General features: G+C 38.3%; 2 protein-coding genes across 2 annotated transcripts; both read right to left on the bottom strand.

Annotated features, from left to right (window-relative positions):
- Positions 1-1,440: 1,440 nt before the first annotated feature.
- faslg (Fas ligand (TNF superfamily, member 6)) lies at positions 1,441-5,188 on the bottom strand. The gene is made up of 4 exons (XM_085265440.1): positions 3,134-5,188; positions 2,536-2,581; positions 2,386-2,448; positions 1,441-2,302 (listed from the first exon to the last, which is right to left on the bottom strand). Exons 1-4 carry the CDS (start codon positions 3,431-3,433, stop codon positions 1,884-1,886), a joined length of 828 nt encoding a protein of 275 aa, XP_085121566.1. The 5' UTR covers positions 3,434-5,188; the 3' UTR covers positions 1,441-1,883.
- A 131-nt stretch (positions 5,189-5,319) lies between these two features.
- On the bottom strand, positions 5,320-9,598 carry LOC146546568 (uncharacterized). The gene is made up of 5 exons (XM_085265439.1): positions 9,462-9,598; positions 8,410-8,450; positions 8,241-8,315; positions 7,968-8,157; positions 5,320-5,857 (listed from the first exon to the last, which is right to left on the bottom strand). Exons 1-5 carry the CDS (start codon positions 9,526-9,528, stop codon positions 5,370-5,372), a joined length of 861 nt encoding a protein of 286 aa, XP_085121565.1. The 5' UTR covers positions 9,529-9,598; the 3' UTR covers positions 5,320-5,369.
- Positions 9,599-18,690: the final 9,092 nt, after the last annotated feature.

Genomic DNA, 18,690 nt, shown 5'->3' on the forward strand with positions numbered 1-18,690 from the left:
CTTGACTTTAATTTTCAACATGTTTGTGTCAGCCTCTTTGGTGGATCTAAAAGCCACAGGGGATGTTTTGCTCAGGCAGAGAGTAACCGCTTATCGCTTAGCTTGATCGTGTGATTGAGTTATACATATATCTATATATATATATATACAACACTCTTTTGCCACATACTATCTAATCTAGTTGTCAGACGTATAAGGTTGCGATTAAGTCTTACCGAGGAACTCATTTTAATGTGTGTTTTTGTTTGGCAACTTTTTACGCAAAGTTACAAAAGCTTAAACGTAAGGATTTCAGTTGCAGGGCCACCACAGTGAAATGTGTGTACAATAAAGATTATGCAGTAATGCAATAATTTGGATTTGTTTTATAAAGTGCAGCAATTATATTCCTGTCTTCAGAGGTTTAGAGGGCTTTGGAGGCAAAAGCGAGACTTAGTATAGAGTATTGCTTTCAACAGCCAGTATCGAGATGATTATAAACAGTGAATATTGGAACAAGATGAAACCACAAGCCTAGACCAAGGCTTCACCAGACGGATTTATACCGATGAGTTAACGCTGAACACCTTCACAGCAGTGGTTTGAATAACGCTTTCTAGATAACTCTGTACAGCTGCATCTGGAGGAGAGGCCTCAGCAAAGTAGAACAGACGTGGTTCACTAAATGACGCTGAATTTGTTTAGCACAGCAAAAGAAACACAATTAAATGCACTTCACTTGCTCAACTGTAGACTTCCTTTAAGGACTGCACAGTGCATGAAAAATATGTTTCATTTTTGCTCTTACTGATCATTAAAGACTGTGAAAACAGTAACTGCTGAGATAGTTTAATCCAAATTATGATGTTTTAAAGGATTAGTCAGGTCTCATTCACAGTTGTACAAGTGTCTTTTAAGCACAAAGTCTTTCACATAAATCAGGATGCACGCATGCACGACCCTCGTGATAGTCTCACAGGAAGGAAACACGTCAACCCTGTTTCAGTTTTGTCCCTTCATTTGTGCCCAAGCTGCATTTTCTCACATCTACTAACATGTGTGTTTGTGGTGTACAGAAAAAGAACAGAGCAATGAGGGTGCTAAACTGAAAAAAAAAAAAAAAAGTTGCAAAAATGCAAGTACAGATGCAGCGTGGTCTCTAAATCATCTATGAAACGATTAGCAGGAAAAGGAGCTTTTAATGACTGGCTGGTTTTCAGGCTCCTTTTCAGATTTAACTGAAAGCTTTAAAGAAAATCTCCTGAAGTGTTAAACTGATGCTGAATCTGAGTGGAACATATGGAAATGAGGGTCATTATCAGTAGTAAATTCAGGTTGGTGTCTTCATGTGAATACTTTCCAGTGGTCATACTCAAAACTCATGTAGGTGTTCCTCATAAGACAGACTCCTCACACACCAGATGTCAAATGGAAATACTTTATTTATTAACAAATGTTTGCTCTTTCGTCTCCTGTTGAAAGAAAATAGGAGTATATACTTTATCTGTATATACTTTTAAACTTAAGCATAACAACATTAGTTTTATAGACAAATATTTAGATCAAAACCAAAATAAATACTTAGAAAATGCTGAAATTAAATCAGAACTTTAGTGTCAAGTGACTCCCCCATTATCAACAAAACACACAATACTTCTTTCTGCATGTGGTTAATTTAATGTCACTGCCTTTTTTAAGGTGCCATTCACGAGAATGTGCACTATTTCCCTGTTTTTACCTTCAAAGATCATATTATGCAGAGTGCAGTTATTGTGTATGATAGAAATAACATTCGATATATCAGTCAAATAAAGTAATGAGTAAGTTTCACTTCTGCCTGAGTTGTTTACATTCAGTTGCGTACAATTTCAATATAGGACACAATGCCCAACACCCCGGATTCTTTAGATTTTGTATAGACCAAAGAAGTTGCCATAATGCGAGTGACTAAGATATCTTGGGTGGGATACATTCACATAAACTCTGTCATATTTTTCCAAGTGCTCGACCGAGCCGAGGTAACTCTCTGTGGTCCACGAGTAGCTCGTCTGCTGAGGGCAGAAGCCCCCCCTGTGGGCTTTCATCAAAGTCCAAGGTCGGGTATCTGTTGCTCTCCTCACAAACACAGTGTGATCAAATGAGGATATACGTGAGCATTGCTTAAAGATCAACTCAACCCGTGAGTAAATGTGGTAGAATCCGGTCTCATTGACCTGCAGAGCACCATCTGCAGTGAGATAAGCCACTGCTCCGGAGATGAATGCCCGACTCGCCCTTGAATCCCATCTTAAAGTCATAGGGTATTCTGTTTTCTCAATTCGCCCTGCCAAATGAAAGATCTGATGTTAACAAATGTGCAGTTTGTAACAATCAAAGAGCATGGCTTAAATTTAAAAAAAGACTTACCTATCACATGTGCTGCAGATCTTTTGCTTTTGTCCTGACCATTAAGGCCAGATTCATCAAGACCTGAAACAACACACAGATTAGAGTCACATCATCTTTTCTTATTCTTTAATGGGAAAAAAAAAAAGCTGTGTGATGAGAGAGGCCTACCGATTTGCTTCTGGGGTACACTAAACTCAGCCGCAGGTTGGTTCACCTTCAGTAAAACAAAAGTGACATAGAAGTCTCAATACCACATCATAGACGCTGTGTCTCAGTGCTTATTTCTAAAACTCGCAGAGAGAGGATATCCTGTCTCACTGGACTGGTGACCACAGATGGAACAATGAAGCCCTTGGTATGCCTTTTAAATGTCAAGGCACAGCTAAAGAATAACACATCTGTAAACAGTGCCAAACCGAAGTTAATTAATTAGTAAACTTTGCTGGTCTGCTAAACTTTCCAACTACTCTTCCATTCTCCCACCTTACACCTACCCATCACTCCCCCTCTATGCATGGGTGACAGTAGTCACCTTTTTCACTTTTGGTGCGTGTCACCAATTAACACATCTGAAAAACCAAAACCGAACATAAAGGAATGTTATTAAAATTATGTCTTTGCAAATGTTACTTACTCCCCTGCTTTGTTAAGAGTCATCAAATCATTACTGTATCTCTTTCTTGATTGCACTAATCATTAGCTTATTAACTCACTGTAAGATCGTTGGATTTGTTCATTCTTATGAATTTTCCATGTTAGTCCTTACCTCTCCATCACTGTTCCTCAGTTGGTCCTCTAGCCTGGAAATCTTAAAGGCTTCAAATCCCAGGGCTGCAAACACGAGCAGAAACAGAAAGAGCACGACCAATGCAAGCCCGGGGCTGATTCCCATGCAGCCCTTACTCTTCCCACGGCTCTTCATTCTCTCCTGGGCAGGCGGGAAGGACCAGCAGGGTATAAGACTTGGAGGCTGAGCAGAATCCTGCTGTCTTCCTCCTCCTCCTCCATCCACAAGAAACATTTGTGGAAATGGATAGTTCTGCTCAAAGTTCACGGTGCAGGCCATACCACTGATCTGTGATGTGTGACAGATATGTGCATCTATGTCCTCTGCAAAAAGGAGGTGTGTGCTTCTGTCTGAGCACCTCTGACTTAAAAGAAGCTATCAAGGCATTCACCACCCACAACCCTCCCACGCATTGAAGAGAGCATGTCATTTTACATGAAAATTTTAACCACTGCTTATTTCCTCTGGGCTGTTTTGTTGTTTTGGGTTCGTTTGTGTTTTTCAAAATATTGCCATGTAACTTTTTATTTAAACGTTATCAAATAATTTGGTTTTTCTATGCTTCATAGGGTACCTATATGAGTGTACTGTGCAACTAAGTCTGAGAAGAAAGGAAGTTAGAGGTTTCAATTGACCCTCACCTCACTAACCACCTTACAAGTCACTTGAGACATGAAACTTTTTCACAAATTCCACAAAAGGAAAGATTGAGCAACTACAATCACCTGCACTGGATGTTAGAAAAGTGTAAAAAGTCTAGCTGCCCAGTTGACATAGTTCTGAGCTTCTTTACTGGCCTTTCTGGTTTGACAAACTGAAACTTGAAATTTGAACCAGAGAGAGATGTCGCACAAATCTGAATCGTTTTAGAGAATAAACACGTCATTATCAAATGGTATTTTTCCTTTGATTTACTCTTAATGAGACACAGTCTGTTAGTAAACAGTGATACAGCAGTTTCAATAGCACACAGAGTATTCTTGGTGGGATGATTGTGCTGCCACATAAAAGAACGCACATCTCTGCACTGGCTTTCCTGCCGTCTGCTTGTGAAGACTTGACAGCAACGATACTTCAGAGGTGAGACTCAACCCCAACCAATACCTCAGAGATGGGCTTCCAGGAAAGCTGAGCACACACCGCTTCCCTCCCTGCTCAGTGCATTGTTAATAGCGTTGTGGTCTTACTGACATTTTGGGTTGGTTTCCTAGGATATGGAGCAAATGCGCCTGCCATCTCATAGTTGTGGGTGCAGCAGTTTCCATTACCTATTATCTTTCAATCACAAAATTCTGCTTACAAGCACAAGTAACCCCTATTAGTGGGCTCTTGGGACAAAAAAAAGTGTCTTTCGAGTTTCGACCTTGCAGCTGTGAGAGCTGCAAGACATTTAGAACTGCATCGAAGCAAACGATTTACATCAGCTGTGAATTTAACTAATAACGCCCATTGTCTAGATTCTGTAGTCTTTATCTTTTTTTGGTATTGGTATATTTTAATCAGTTCGGTGCAAGTCCTCAGTCCTGTCCACAACTGTTTCATTTTTCCAAGTTCATGCAGAGACAGTGGGAACTCCACCATAAAGTGTGCAATAGGTTCGAAGTAAAATGGCAACTACGTCACACTTAACCATAAATTGCACAGACTGCATTTAGTCTACAAGCTGATGTATCTGTTTCCCAGAAGTGTCATGCTGAAAGCGGTCCTCGCAGCAACAGTAGCAACAGCTTTAGCAGCAAAGAATGGGTTAGGTGGGAGGGTGGGGTTTTGGGGTCTAACCAGGCCGTCTACGCGGCTGCTCCAGTTAATATAACCTGAAAGAGAAGACTAAAATGAATCACTGAATCAGCAAGTGACTCCATCAATTAGTTGTCTTCTCACACATTCTTCTTCTGTTGCATAATGGAAGTTGATGTGGTCAGGATGACTGACTTTGCTCAGAAGTGCCTGAAAATGACAATGAACTTCTCTACCTGAAATCAACGACATTACTCATCCTCTTTGGAAACATGCAATTTCCTTACACAGCAGGTTTTGTAACTTTGTCCTAAAATACTTCATAGTTTTCATAAATGAAGCTATTGTTATGACATTATATGACAAGAGACATTTATATGCTAATATAAACTTTGGATGGATGTGCTAAATGAACACAGGAGATGAAAGAGTTTTCAATAAACCATTGTATTATAAAATATGTAATATAAAAAACAAGTTATGTGTCAGAGTCATCATCAGAAGAAGAATAACAGTCTAGTCCCAAGACATGACCAGTCCTTTCCTCCATTGTCTCAATGTTGGATGACTTCCCAGGTATCCTCCCTGCTGCTCCACAGTTTGAGTTATTCTCTTGGAAGGCAGCTTTCTGCCCAACAGTCTCTGATACCCCATCTTTGCTTTTCTCTGAATATATTTGTCTTGAATGGGAATTATTAAGATTTGGCAAGCCACACTGCAGGATCCTGGCAAGACTCTGCGTTTGAGAGGAACTAGGCTGAACTGGTGTTCCTCTGAATGAAGCAGCAGCCACTGCCAGACGAGTTTGATCAAAAGAAAGCGGCTGGTCCTGAACTGCGCACATGGCCTTTGAGGTTTCAGAGACCAGCTTAGTGGGTGCAAAACATCCTGCCATTCTGCTAATAAAGACACTTTCATTTTGCTGACTGCCATCGTTTTGTGAGTCACAGGTCCGAGGGTTTTTAACTGTAAATAAAAATGAACACACGTGAGATATATGTATGACCAATACCACTGTCTTAAAGCAACAACAAAACACACAATGTTAATTTCACAGGATAACAATTTGTGTTAAAGATGATTATGTTTTAATATAATTTTTTTACGCTACATCTGGCAATTTAAAAATTGTGTTGTTACTGATATAACTGTTTGTTCTAATTTTTATATTATTATTTTTTTTCCAGGTGGTCTCAAAAATATTATAGAATATTTTACTGAGTATCAATATGAGAGATTGAAATGCATTATGTAGCATGAACGTAATGATGCATTAACCTTCTCTTTCATGGCGTGCATTTTTAATTTCTCTTTGCTATTTGGGCTGATTGGGACCTGATAAAAAAACAAAAAAACAAAACAAAGAACTGACTTTTTACCTGACTTTGCTCTACAAGGGCCTGATATCCACATGAGGACATTTGTTTTAAAATTTGATAGAACAGTGGCAGCATAATGTCCTTGTAGAGCCAAATTTAGTACTGTGGTCTAGACCAGCAGTCCCCAACCCCCGGGCCTCGGACCGGTACCGGGCCGTGAGAGTTGAGGCTCAGGTGTGAAATGTGCGGTTTTCAGGGTTTTTATCGGTTTTCAGCGTTATTTTGTTATCGTTTTGATCGTTAACTCGGTTTTCCTGGGTCTTTTCACGTGTGTTATGAATAAATCTTTTTTTCGGTACCGGTACTAGTTTTATTTTGTTGTATTTATCCGCGACACATTAAAGACCGGTCCGTGAAAATATTGTCGGGCATAAACTGGTCCGTGGTGCAAAAAAGGTTGGAGACCGCTGGTCTAGACAACCCAAAATGTGATGTCCACATATGTGGACACCAGGTCCTAGGAGGTTAATATTTACAAGGTAAACACCTTACATTAGTCAAATGTAATGTCAGCTCAAAATAAAAAAAAGATGTATATGCTAACTCACAGATTCTATATTGTTTAGTAAAGTCTTGTTACAAGGCCTTGCGTTACAGTTGTGGTCTGCAGTTTCCATCCAGTCATCATGAGCATGAATGTAAGGATAGTTGTAGGCTCTTCATGATTTCCTTGAATTGTTTTTTTTTTCCAGAGAAGATTAATTATGTAACATTAAAATTAAATGACTTTAAAAAACAGGAATTGGGGCGCAGAAGTTTAAATTATCACTTATTCTAATTATTATTATTGAATTTCTCTAATTCACACAAGATCAAAATTTAGGATGAAATATATAATTTGATAACTCTCGCTGGATGTTTTACCACTGTTCTTGGCAAAATTACTAGAGTTCATTTAAATTGGTTATTTTCATGTCACAGACCTGGTTATTCAATAGGATTGAGGCTGTGGCTTTGGCAAAGCCATTCCAGGATCTAAACACATCAAAAAACATGTGGACACTCGTGTCCATGTTTCAACCATTTGGCTGTTAAACTGAAGGGAAGTTGTAGAAGTTGAATGTAGTCCCCTTTCATTATATCGTCTACTTTGTGTAATGTACCTGTACCACTGACAGCAAAATGGCCCCACAGCTTCATGCTACCACCATTACCAGATTTACCTGAAGGTGCATATACTTTTGACCCTCTGAAAAGAAAATTCAAAATAAACTCATCCTGGAAAAAGAACTGTTCAAAGAAATCATGAAAAATTGCCATTCATGGTATTGATGGTACCATTCATTCCTCTTATTCATGCCCATGTTGAGTGTATACAAACAACTAAGTGTTTTCACCGTCAACATCTTGGAGTTTTGAAACCTGATGCCACGAGCTGGTGATGGATCTGAATGCGAAACTCAAAGAACACACTCACCAGCTCAGCTTGCCCTGGTCTATCCTGCTTTCTGAAACTAATAATGGCCATCATTTACAAATATTTTATTCAGTATGAACTAAAAGTAGCAAAGTTGTTACTTAGGAGTCACTTAAGCTTTAGCTTCACTTTTCAGACTTGGAAATTATGTATATGGTTTATCTTATTTCCACATTACACATTCAGACTGTATTTTTTGTGACATTCTAAGATGAAATATTCTCATAAGTCAAAAAGAAAAACTATTAGTTTCACTCAAAGCAGAAGATTAACTACTTACCAATTGCTGGAGAATCTTGCATATCTGCTCTTCGTTTGCAATAAGCTCGAGGAGTCCATGGCTTGTGTTTACAAGATGGATCAAGAACTCGTAGTTTGGCAATGAAGCGTTTGTACTCTTTCTCTAAGGCCTCAATGTGCAGCTGAAACTCTCCTATCTTCCTCTCCGGGTAATGAGAAAGTTGTGATTGCTGGAAAAACAACAAGAACTTGGTAAAGTATAAATAAATAAATAATAAAATAAACCCAATCTTGCTTTGTTACAAACACTCACCTGTAGATAATACTCAATTTCATTCTTGATGCTGGGGATCCACTTTTTCACAGCAGCAGCTGAATTAAGAGTAGACTGTGAAAGGAAATGGCTTGATGAAATTAGCCAGTTAAGTGAATTATGGTGACAATTTCATGACTTTTGTGTGTTTTGTTTGCTTCTTCATTACCAGCTTTGGTCGACGCTCGTGAATATCTCTGAGGCGTCCCTCTGTAAAGGAAAAGAAACCAGTGTAGCCAAAGTCCATCTAGAACATAAGTGAGCCCCCCAGCGAGGTGCAATACCATCTTAGATAAAGTGCACAAAGTGCCAGTGAATATCTTCATCAAAACATGGTCAAAGGTCACAAGGAAGATATTACTAATAACATAGATAAATTAACTAACGAACAAAAAAATCCTGCTAAATATTCTTTTCAGTAGCACAACAGTTACTTGCCTTGAGATTCTTAGCATAATGTTGCCTCTTATTAATTATTTTGTTTTCCTGCAGAATAGCCCGCAGGCCATATTTTATGTGTCTGTAATCTAGGAACATGTCTAACCACTCAGCCATCTTGGTCGACATAAAGGCAGTTATTTGGGCAGTTATTCTGCAGCCTTATGAAAATGACCTTAAATTTCATTAGCCATCTGGGCATGAAATATTTATTTACAGATTCACTTGATGAAAATGCTTCTAGTATCATCCACCTAACTTTATAGATAGATATAGATAAAAGTTACTCCCCTCTTGTTTTATATCTGGGGAAGTTTCTGATTAAGAAGTACTTACTTGTCCCTACTGGGAAATCATCCACAATCACCTTAAAGCTTTTATGTAACAGTCATCTTACTCTTCTTTTTTCTATTTTCGAACATAACAACAGGTAAAAATGCAAACTTATATTTTAGTTGCTTTTGTCTCTGGTTATCTCTGGGTTTCAGAAGGGATCGCTTATGGTCGGATATGCGTTTTCACGTGGGCTAAAGCCTGTGTATTAAACCAAGTGAATATGTGAGAATGAGAGACAGTGGACAAATAATGCTATGTAGTCCAGCAAAACTCCTACTTTTTGAGCTTTGGTGAGTGTGTAAACTACAAGATTTCAATGTATGTTTTTAATTGGACTAGCAGCTGAGGGTTAGCACTACTGTAGTTAACAGGCAGAGCTAGCTGCCCCCAAAGCGGCTTGTTTTTATCAACTGAATGCATATCGCACTAAACGTATTACCCGCTTACCCTCTCTCTCTTTCTGGAGCCACAGTCTGTTCAGTCTGCCCTGCTGTTTTTCCTCATTTCTCGCCATTTCCACTTCGTCCACAAAAACCGCTGCGAATGAGGAAAAACAATATCACGTGACACACAACAGCCCTCACGTGATCTCAACCAACATAACGCGAGAGCAGCAGTTAAAATCGCAAAATACATGCAATCCCTCGTAAAACCAAACCCAAAATGTTTGTCTTGTGGTTCGTTGGTAAGCGAACGAAATGAAATGTAATATATGGGTTAAAGCGTGCAAACCAAGTGCATTTCTTTTTATTATTATTATATTATTATTATTTTTTAAATATTATTATCATTATATTTTTTAATCTATTACCTGCAAAGGAGCAGGAAATCCGAATATTCAAGCAGAATCTGTGTAGAAAATAGTGTACATAACAATCGCCCCTGTTACAGATTTATTACATGCAAAGTTGTTAGACATGATTAGATATGTTTTGTGCTGGATAATTATTTAAAAAAACAGACATTACTTAAAAATATCTAATAATACTTAAGTAGCTTTAAAAAGTTCGGGCGATTTAAAATATAATTAAGCTACTTAAATGTAGAATTGCACTTTTCATAATCACAGACGTTATACATATTCTTAAATGGAAATTATTCATTCATATATGTGCATATCAATTTAATGCAGCCGCTGATTAGTTTACTTACTCATGTACTGATGAGTAAATGTATCTATAACAATTAAGTTGACATATCTGCAACAAAATGTAAACAATCATTTATACTGTTTATTTTATTTCAAGCAACTAAGACGTTCAAATGAATTATATGGAGTAGAAAGAACAACATTTTCATCCAAAATATAGAACAGGGAAAGTAACAAAAAGCCCCTTTAAAAAAAGACAGTAGCGCAACATTGAAATACTAATATAAATTACATTAAACCTGTACTTCAGTAAGGTATTTGAGTAAATGTACGTTAAGTTACATTCCTAATCGCTGTCATTGATATCCAGTGACGTTTACCACTGTAAGATTAACAGCACTCTAGTCCAGCCTAGTCAAGCACAACAACTACTGGCAATATTTGGGTAACAAAATACATCCTCAAACATATTCTTTAAATTTGTTATTTACATATTTCTTCACAAGCCTTGACATGATAACAGTCTAGCCTATGGGTGTGCAATCTGCTCCATATATGGTGGCCTCCATAATGTTTAGGATAAAGTCACATTTCTATAGTTTTGCCTCTGAAGTGCAGATTTTCAAATGTAATTCAAGGGTTTTTACATAAATCGTGCATGAACCAGAATTACAGCCATTTTTATAAACAGTCCCCCATTTTCAGAGGCTCAAAATGAATAGGAAAATTGACTGACCAAGAGGTTTCATGGTCAAGTGAAACCTGTTTCACTGTTATTTCATGACAAACAAAGCAGACATACATCTCAGCAACACCAAAAGGCCAGAAAGATCACAGAAAACAGAGAAGTGAATAATTTTGTATTATAAATTATTTCCATAGTTAAGAATAACAGCTTTGCAATATCTAACCAAGTCCAGAACTGTCAAGAGACATAAACCATGAAAGGAAATACTGAGAGTGCAAACCACTGATTACACTCAGGAACATAAAGGTCACATTTGAGTTTTCCAAAAAACATCTAAAGACGCCTGCTTAGTTCTGTTTAAAAAAATTCTTTGGAAAGTTGAAACCAAGTTGAACTTGTGCCAGAATGGGAGGAGACAAATATGCTCATGAACCAAATTGCATTATCTTTCAAACATTGTGGACTTCAAGTAGTCATTGACTGCAAAGGGTTTTTTTTATCCAAGTATTAAAAAGAGTCTATAGTTTTTACATTTATTTTAGTTTGTCCTATTAATTTTGAGCCTCTATAAATGGGGCACTGTGTATAAAAATGACTGTAAATCTTAAATGGTTCATACAAAAAAATTTAACACCTCGAATTAAAGTTGAACATCTGCACTTGAATCAAATATTGATTGTTTGATTTGAATTGAATTTGATTTAAAAGTTGTATCCAAACTTTATGGATGACACTCATTTGGGAGTTTTTTGGAACCTACATTGACTGAAAAATGGCAGTGTGCGGCCACTGAACCTATAGTTTAATTATAAATTTGTTTAAAAAAGGAGCCGTATCAGACTCGATGACTTTATAAAGCTTTTCAACATATTTTATTTACACTTTCCTCACAGTTGCTGTACACACAGTTAGATGCCGCTCTCCCGCTGCCAGCCACACAACTCCACAACAACAACGACATAGGACCCCAGTCAGTCTTTTAACCCGGCGAGGCGTGATTGCGGATGCCGTTGCAGATGCGTTCGCCTACCCTGTAGCGACACCGCCGACCACGACCCGCCACACCGACACTTTCATCGCGCAGCTGGGGTGAAGAAATATAGAAATAAAAAGAAGAATCTGTGAATTCTTTCAGTGAATCAGATTATAGAACTAGTCCAGGCAGTAAAAATGCATTTAAGCTTTTACATTTCCAATATACCCACTTGATGAGACCTGATATTACCTAAATGTTAGGAAAATTTAGTCTAGTTCTTTGAGGACAGAGCAGTTGACCTCTATCTAATTTGCATTGATCTATATTTTGTGTTAGTAAACTTGTAAAACAGGAGCGATGTCATTTAGTTTTACCCAGTGTAGCAGATGGTGTGAGGGATAGCTGAGCAGTGGAAGCACAGATGAAAGGGCCTAAAGATAAAAGGCCAAAACTAAATACAGCAACTAGGAAAATCGTTCAGGCCCAGTTTATTAGTTTATTTTGATGACTACTAATGACGCTCAAGAGGAGTTGAAGTTCTTGCCTAAATAGTCCAGGAAGGACTCTTCCTATTCCTTGAGACCAAGTAACCATAAAGTAAAGTCCTGTGCATAAGTCTTGAGTCACATCTCTCTCTCTCTCTTTTTTTTTTTTTATTAAAAAAAATTGTTTCCAATGATTCAGTTTTTCTTGTAAAATTTTCAAGTGCTCTTTTTATGTCTACTTTTCCCTCATTTTTGGCCCATTTTCAGATGATTTTTTTGGAACCACTTTACATTGACCTTTGGGTCATTCATCATGAACAATGCACATAACTCAAGGGATGAACCAGTGTTGTGTCTACACATAATAGAAAACCTAGTAAAGAATCAATTTTCAATTGTATGATTTGCCACTCTTTTTTTTTTTTTTAGCAATTAGACTCTATATGGAATCCTTACGTTGGGTGAGTGCTGAGTGTTTGTATATGTGTGCATGAGGGTGGGAATGCATGTTTGTGTCTGTGTGTGCCTGTTTGTCTGTGTCTATATGTCAGGTCGGGTCTTAGACTCCACCTCTCTGGGAACTCCCAGGCCCTCCAAGGCCTATCTCCCCTCACCACACTCCCTGCTGGTGACTGATGCCCTCAGGGGTCGGTGTGTTGGTGGTTCTTGGTGTCCGGGGCTGGGCACTCAGTTATGTACCAGCTCACTCCCGGTGGCTACCTGGCGGGGCCTGGTGCCTGTTGCTCGGTCAGGCCTCCTCCGGGGTGCGGGGGGCCCTCGGGCCTCCGGCCTCTGGGCCTGCGGCTCGGTTCACCCTGGCACAGCTGGCTGCCGGCAGAGCCGGCGGGCACGCCAGTGCAGCCCCCTCTAGCTTCTGCTCGGTGGCTACTGGGTTACACCTCGTCTGGGGATCCTCAGCCCTTCCCATGAGGGTGGCACGGATGCCCCTTCGGTGGTCCTTCTTGGGCTCTCGCACTCTGAGGCCTCTGGATGTCTGGGGCCTGGATCTCCTCCATGCCTGCTTCATGCCCTAGGGGACGGGGCTATGGCTCGCTACATCCTCTTGCAGACCATTACATGTGGAAACCATTTGAATACAAGCGCACAGGTATGCACACGGGTGTTCACTGCTCGTAGACTTAAATTACACCTTTCTTGGCTGCTACTTCAAAGCACATTGTGCGCTGTCTGTGCTGCGTGCTGCACAACAACATTGAATATTTAGTATTTACTGCTGTTTACACTTAGCTAGATTAATGCGATGGTGTTGTGTTTAGTATATTGCTTTGTTTTTTTTTTTACTTGTTCTCTATTCTTCTTCTCTCAACAGGTGATCCAGGAGATTTTTTTTCTCCCCCCCCCTTTCTCACTGTCCCTCTCCCCTTCTGTTTTTCTTTTCCTTCCTCTTTCTTTCTCCCTTTCCTATCCCTCACTCATGTCTGTCCCATCTGTAACATCTGAAAATAAAATATAATAAATAATAAAAACAAAGGTCGATCAAATGGACCAATACGGCAATGCCACGATGATCCATTTGGCAAAATAAATCCATTGGGTATCCTTGTTGGTCTTCAGACAACAATTCTGATGGCTAAAGAACCAAATGGGACAGGCAAAAAAAAAAAAAAAAAAAGACTATATGGAATTATTGTTGATCGTCAGATCAGTCTTTTGACCTTGAAGGAGAGGTCAAAGGTTAAATGGAACACAAGCTTTTACATTTGATGTTGTACTTTCTATATGTTAATATTGTGATGTGAGAGTGGCTATAAAACTGACATTTTCTGAATCTCTGAAAAAATCTCTAAAGAGTATACTGATTTAATTGTGTTTTTGTTTTTTTTTGGGACACATTTTCAGTGAATTATTTTAGTTCACTAGTTCCAGGAGGTCAAAGTTCAGACTTGTGATGTCATCAGTAAGTGCAAGAAGGAAAAAAGTAAACAGCGTGTGGAACGTGACAGCATGGGTTGCTGATGATATGCTATGCTGCCTGTAAACTCCAAACCTGAACTGAGGAAAATAAAGTTGCCAAAAGGAGAACGGAGCCATGTCTGTCTGAGGGTGCAACATTAACAATACGCATCACACTTGTGAATGTGAGAACTGAGAAACTTCACAGACATCTTGTGACTTAAAAGGCTTTTTGTAAAATTTCAACCAACAAATCATTAAGTTGACCTTGCAGACTCCGGTGGATGTAAGCCAAGTTTTAATGGATTGTTAACACAACCCCACTATAAACACCCAAAAAGTTTAATCACAGTTCACTCAAATCTATCTTGTTTATAGATGGAATGATGACACGCATTTGTGCTCACATGCCTGCAAGCATACGAGCACACATGCATGCAATAAACGCTATCAAAAACATAACCACTCAGCAGAGATAAAAATCCAGCAAAGATCTGACATGAGTCCCGAGAGCTGCATCTGGCTGTTTCATACGGTAAAACATAACCATACAGCAGGGGAAAAAAGCTGCATCTGGCGCTTCAGTTGAACCATCTACACTTTGCCAAGCCTAATCAGACCTCATCATGCGCTTAGTGGAAGAGCAGCTGTCAAAAAACATTCTTGAAGAAGAGAAACAGGGACAAAAGCTCAGGTGTGCAAAATTAAACACAGAATGAGCTAAAAATCACTGGCAAAAAATACTGTCAAATTGAATCCTTATATAATTTGTTATAATTCTATTACTTAACACCAAATAATACAATACATTTTTATGATGAATATTTTAGCATTGTCCTACGATATTTTTGACCCTTGATGGAAAAAAGTACATTTTACACACTTTAACAGTTGTTAGTGCGAAGTTTCGTTGACATTTCTTATTCATATAACAGCGTTGGAAAAGTAACAGTTAGCCTGATGAGAAGGAAGCGCACATTTTTCCTGTTGTCATTAAACCTCAAAAAAAAAAAAAAAATCCCACCCTAGTGCTAATAGGTCTTCAGGGGTTTTGCTGCCAGGACCACAATCACACAGGAAGATCTAAATGACGGTAAATGCAGATAATAATCACCGCTGCACAATCATCTACAACATTTTGCAGCTATACCAAGCTTTTGTAAAGCATTTAAATGCATCAAAATCTGTGTGAGTGAAAGATAATCTAGTGTGTGAAATTACTGTTCTTAGAATTTTCAGGTATTTGTATTTTACTCAGCATTGTATTTTCATAGTTTTTATTTTCTCAGAACTTTCCCCCCAAGTTTTCACACAAATTTCTACTCCTACCATTTGCAAAATAAACTCATTGCTTTAGGTTAAAGACATTTGAGGCAAGTTTATATTTATCATCACTGCAGGCCTTCAAACATCAAAGTGATCTGAGCGTGTATTCTCCATCACTGGAGCTTATCAGACAGAAAGAGATAAAATCATATCGTTTATGCATCATTTATAGCAGTTTTAGAAGTGGAGCGAGTGTAAGAAGTAATGTTTTTAAGTGGCAGGTAATTTTAAAATGCAAAGTTTCTAAAACTTCAACAAAAATCAGCAAAATACAGAAAGTAACTCTATTACAGATCTTTTTGGGTTTGTGCCAAGAATTCATTTGTCAAATCAAATATACGAGCTATCTGTTGTTGTGATCCCTTAAGGGGGAGCAGCTAAAAGAATCTAAGGAGGCAGAAAGTAGAGTAACATAGAAACACTTAAGTAAATTAAACCTTTACTTCAGTAAGATACTCAAGTACATGTACTAAGTTAAATTCCTACCGATCCTCACTATTCCATCCAATGATGTTTGCCAAGATTAACAAGTCCAATGTGTTGGATGAGTTGCTTAACCTAGTCCAACACAATAACAGCAACTGGCAACACAAGTGCCAGGAACCAAGCAATAAGACATAAAGACAAGGACAAAGGTATAAAAAGTACTTTTTGTAACTTTAATTAAATGAAAAATTATTAACTGTATCACTAAAATCCAAATCTGTATAGAGAAAGTAGATAAAAGTAAATGCTAAATAGGAGAAAACTCAAAATGAGGTCAACTAAATGAAAACCCTACCCTACCAAGGTTAATATAACATAGCTGACTTGCTTACCAGTTAGTGCACAAGGCAACATTGGCTAGCCTACCAGACACAAAAAGGCGGCTGATGGTTACACAAATACCACATAAATCTAGAAACCCTATAACATACGGTAATTCCATCCTAACCCTAACCCTGCCTTAACCTCCTAGGACCTGGCGTCCATATATAGGGACATCACATTTTGGGTTGTCTAGACGACAATACTAAATTTTGCTCTTTCAAATGGCTTTTAAATGAGCCATATTGCTCAAAGGGGCACAATTGTTGTTTTTCCTTTTGTTTTTGCACTCAGGAAAAATGCTGCTGTGTTCAAACACCAAATAAGGAGTTTTGCACATGATTACTCAATTGTGACTTTATAGTGTTCGAACACTATAAAGTCACAACAGCAAAGAGAAATTAAAAATGCATGCCATGAAATAATTTGGGTCTTAGGAGGCTAAATAAGGCAACATTGTGCCATCTCATTTCAATATTTATGTGAAAAATAACCACTAACCACTAACTAAACAAAAATACTTACACTGAAGGGTGGTGGTGAAGCCGTCCCAATCGAGGTAACACATTACATCCTCAAAACTAAAATGCTCAACTTTTTTAATGTGTCGTTTACATACTTTTTCATAAAGCCTGACAAGATAACTCAGCATGATAACTGATTTTGTGAAAAATGATCAATATACAGTGACTACTGTAATGTTTGGGACAAAATTAGTTTTTTTTGTTGTTTTTTTGCAGTTTTGCCTCTGTACACCACCACCACATGGATTATAGGTCAAATATATGTAAACAACCATATTGTGATTGAAGTGCAGACTTTCTGCTGCAATTCAAGGGAAAAATGCATTAACTATTTTAGAATTGCAGCCATATTTATACACAGTTTCTCATTTTCACAGGCTCTCCTCTTCCCAAGGAGGCCCAAATCACTGTCACTTTATAAGGACCCTTGATTTTTATTTTATTCAACTCAAGTGCATGTGTAATTTTTTCCATGACTAATTTTTCTATTCTTTCCTTTTCCTAATGCAAAAATGGTATTGCAAAATTATGTTAATATATTTAAGACATGCAAAACTTTACTTTCACATGATAAAGTCCAGGGGTGGGTAGAAATAACAAAAGAACCAAAAAACGACCTGGCCCTAAAAAAGTAATATTTCCCAAGAAACATATTGCAAATAAGTAGCGACTTACTATCTGAAGTTGAGGTGTTGAATTTGTATTTTATGGATTTTCACTGTAATTATTTCATTGTCATTTTAAATGTGAGACCCAAAAGAGTTGCAAGCCATGCAAGCCATGCTGTGGCCATCATTAGGCTGAAAACTCCAAATAAACAGAGAGAGAGCAACAGCGCTGGAAGTGGACGAATAAACAATCTGGTGCATTGTTAAAATGAATGAATGACTGCACTGACCAGCTCAGCAACACTAAAGGGGCTGAAAGACCACAGAAGAAAACCAACCAAAGTGGATGATGATTTATTTCCATAATATCAGCAAATACAGAAGCTGTTTGTGTGCAATTTTTCCACATAATGTGTCTTCTAACTAAAGGTCGAGCTGCTGCATTTCCCAGAAAGAGAAAAGAATGAAAGATAACTTAATTCAGAGATAAAGACAGATAAAACAAGAAGGAGCAGAAGAAGAGAGTTTATATATAAAAGCAAGGATTGCTCAGTGTGTTTTGTAATGTCTTCATTTTTAAATCAAATATTGGATCTGTATATGATGTGAAGTTATTTTTTTTCTATTGTGAAACATCCTTAAAAACAAACTAAGCTATATCACCTTTGGATTATTCAAATTCTCAGCAGTTTAGTGCAGGGTAAACAGGTTAGTTTGCCATATTGTGGTGAATCTATAGCACTGAGCTGTTCAAGGTGGGAGTTAGGATACATCAAGAGTAGCAGAAATGTATTTGAATGTAAGCTGATGATTAGATTCCTTCACTGAAGTTAACCCTTATACCAGCTGTATGCTGTCTTGTAAAGACAGTATAAACAGAATGCTGCCAGTGTTCGGGATGGAGCTCCGGCAACATAGCATGGGAAACGTGCTTACATCTAGCTGAATTCAGCTGTGCAAATCCACAAAAAGCAGCAGCATAACTGCAAAAAAACCTACTGGAGCTCGCATTAGAAATGATTGTGAGTTGTGATCCTTCCCCATGCTGAGCCACTAAAACTGCTCTCTCCCCACCTGTTCCCCACCTTCATCCCTGGCTGTAATCATTTTTCTGGCTCCCTCCGGGTACTCTGGCTTCCTCCCACCGTCCAAAGACATGCAGTTTGTGGGGATAGGTTAATTGATTAATCCAAATTGTCTATAGGTATGAAGGCGGGAGTGTGAGTGCGAATGGTTGTCTGTCTCTGTGTGTTAGCCC

Source organism: Mchenga conophoros, linkage group LG23 (assembly GCF_057382185.1).
Source record: "Mchenga conophoros isolate Kocher_MC1m ecotype Shallow Benthic linkage group LG23, M_conophoros_male_GT1.1, whole genome shotgun sequence".
NCBI lineage: Eukaryota > Metazoa > Chordata > Actinopteri > Cichliformes > Cichlidae > Mchenga > Mchenga conophoros.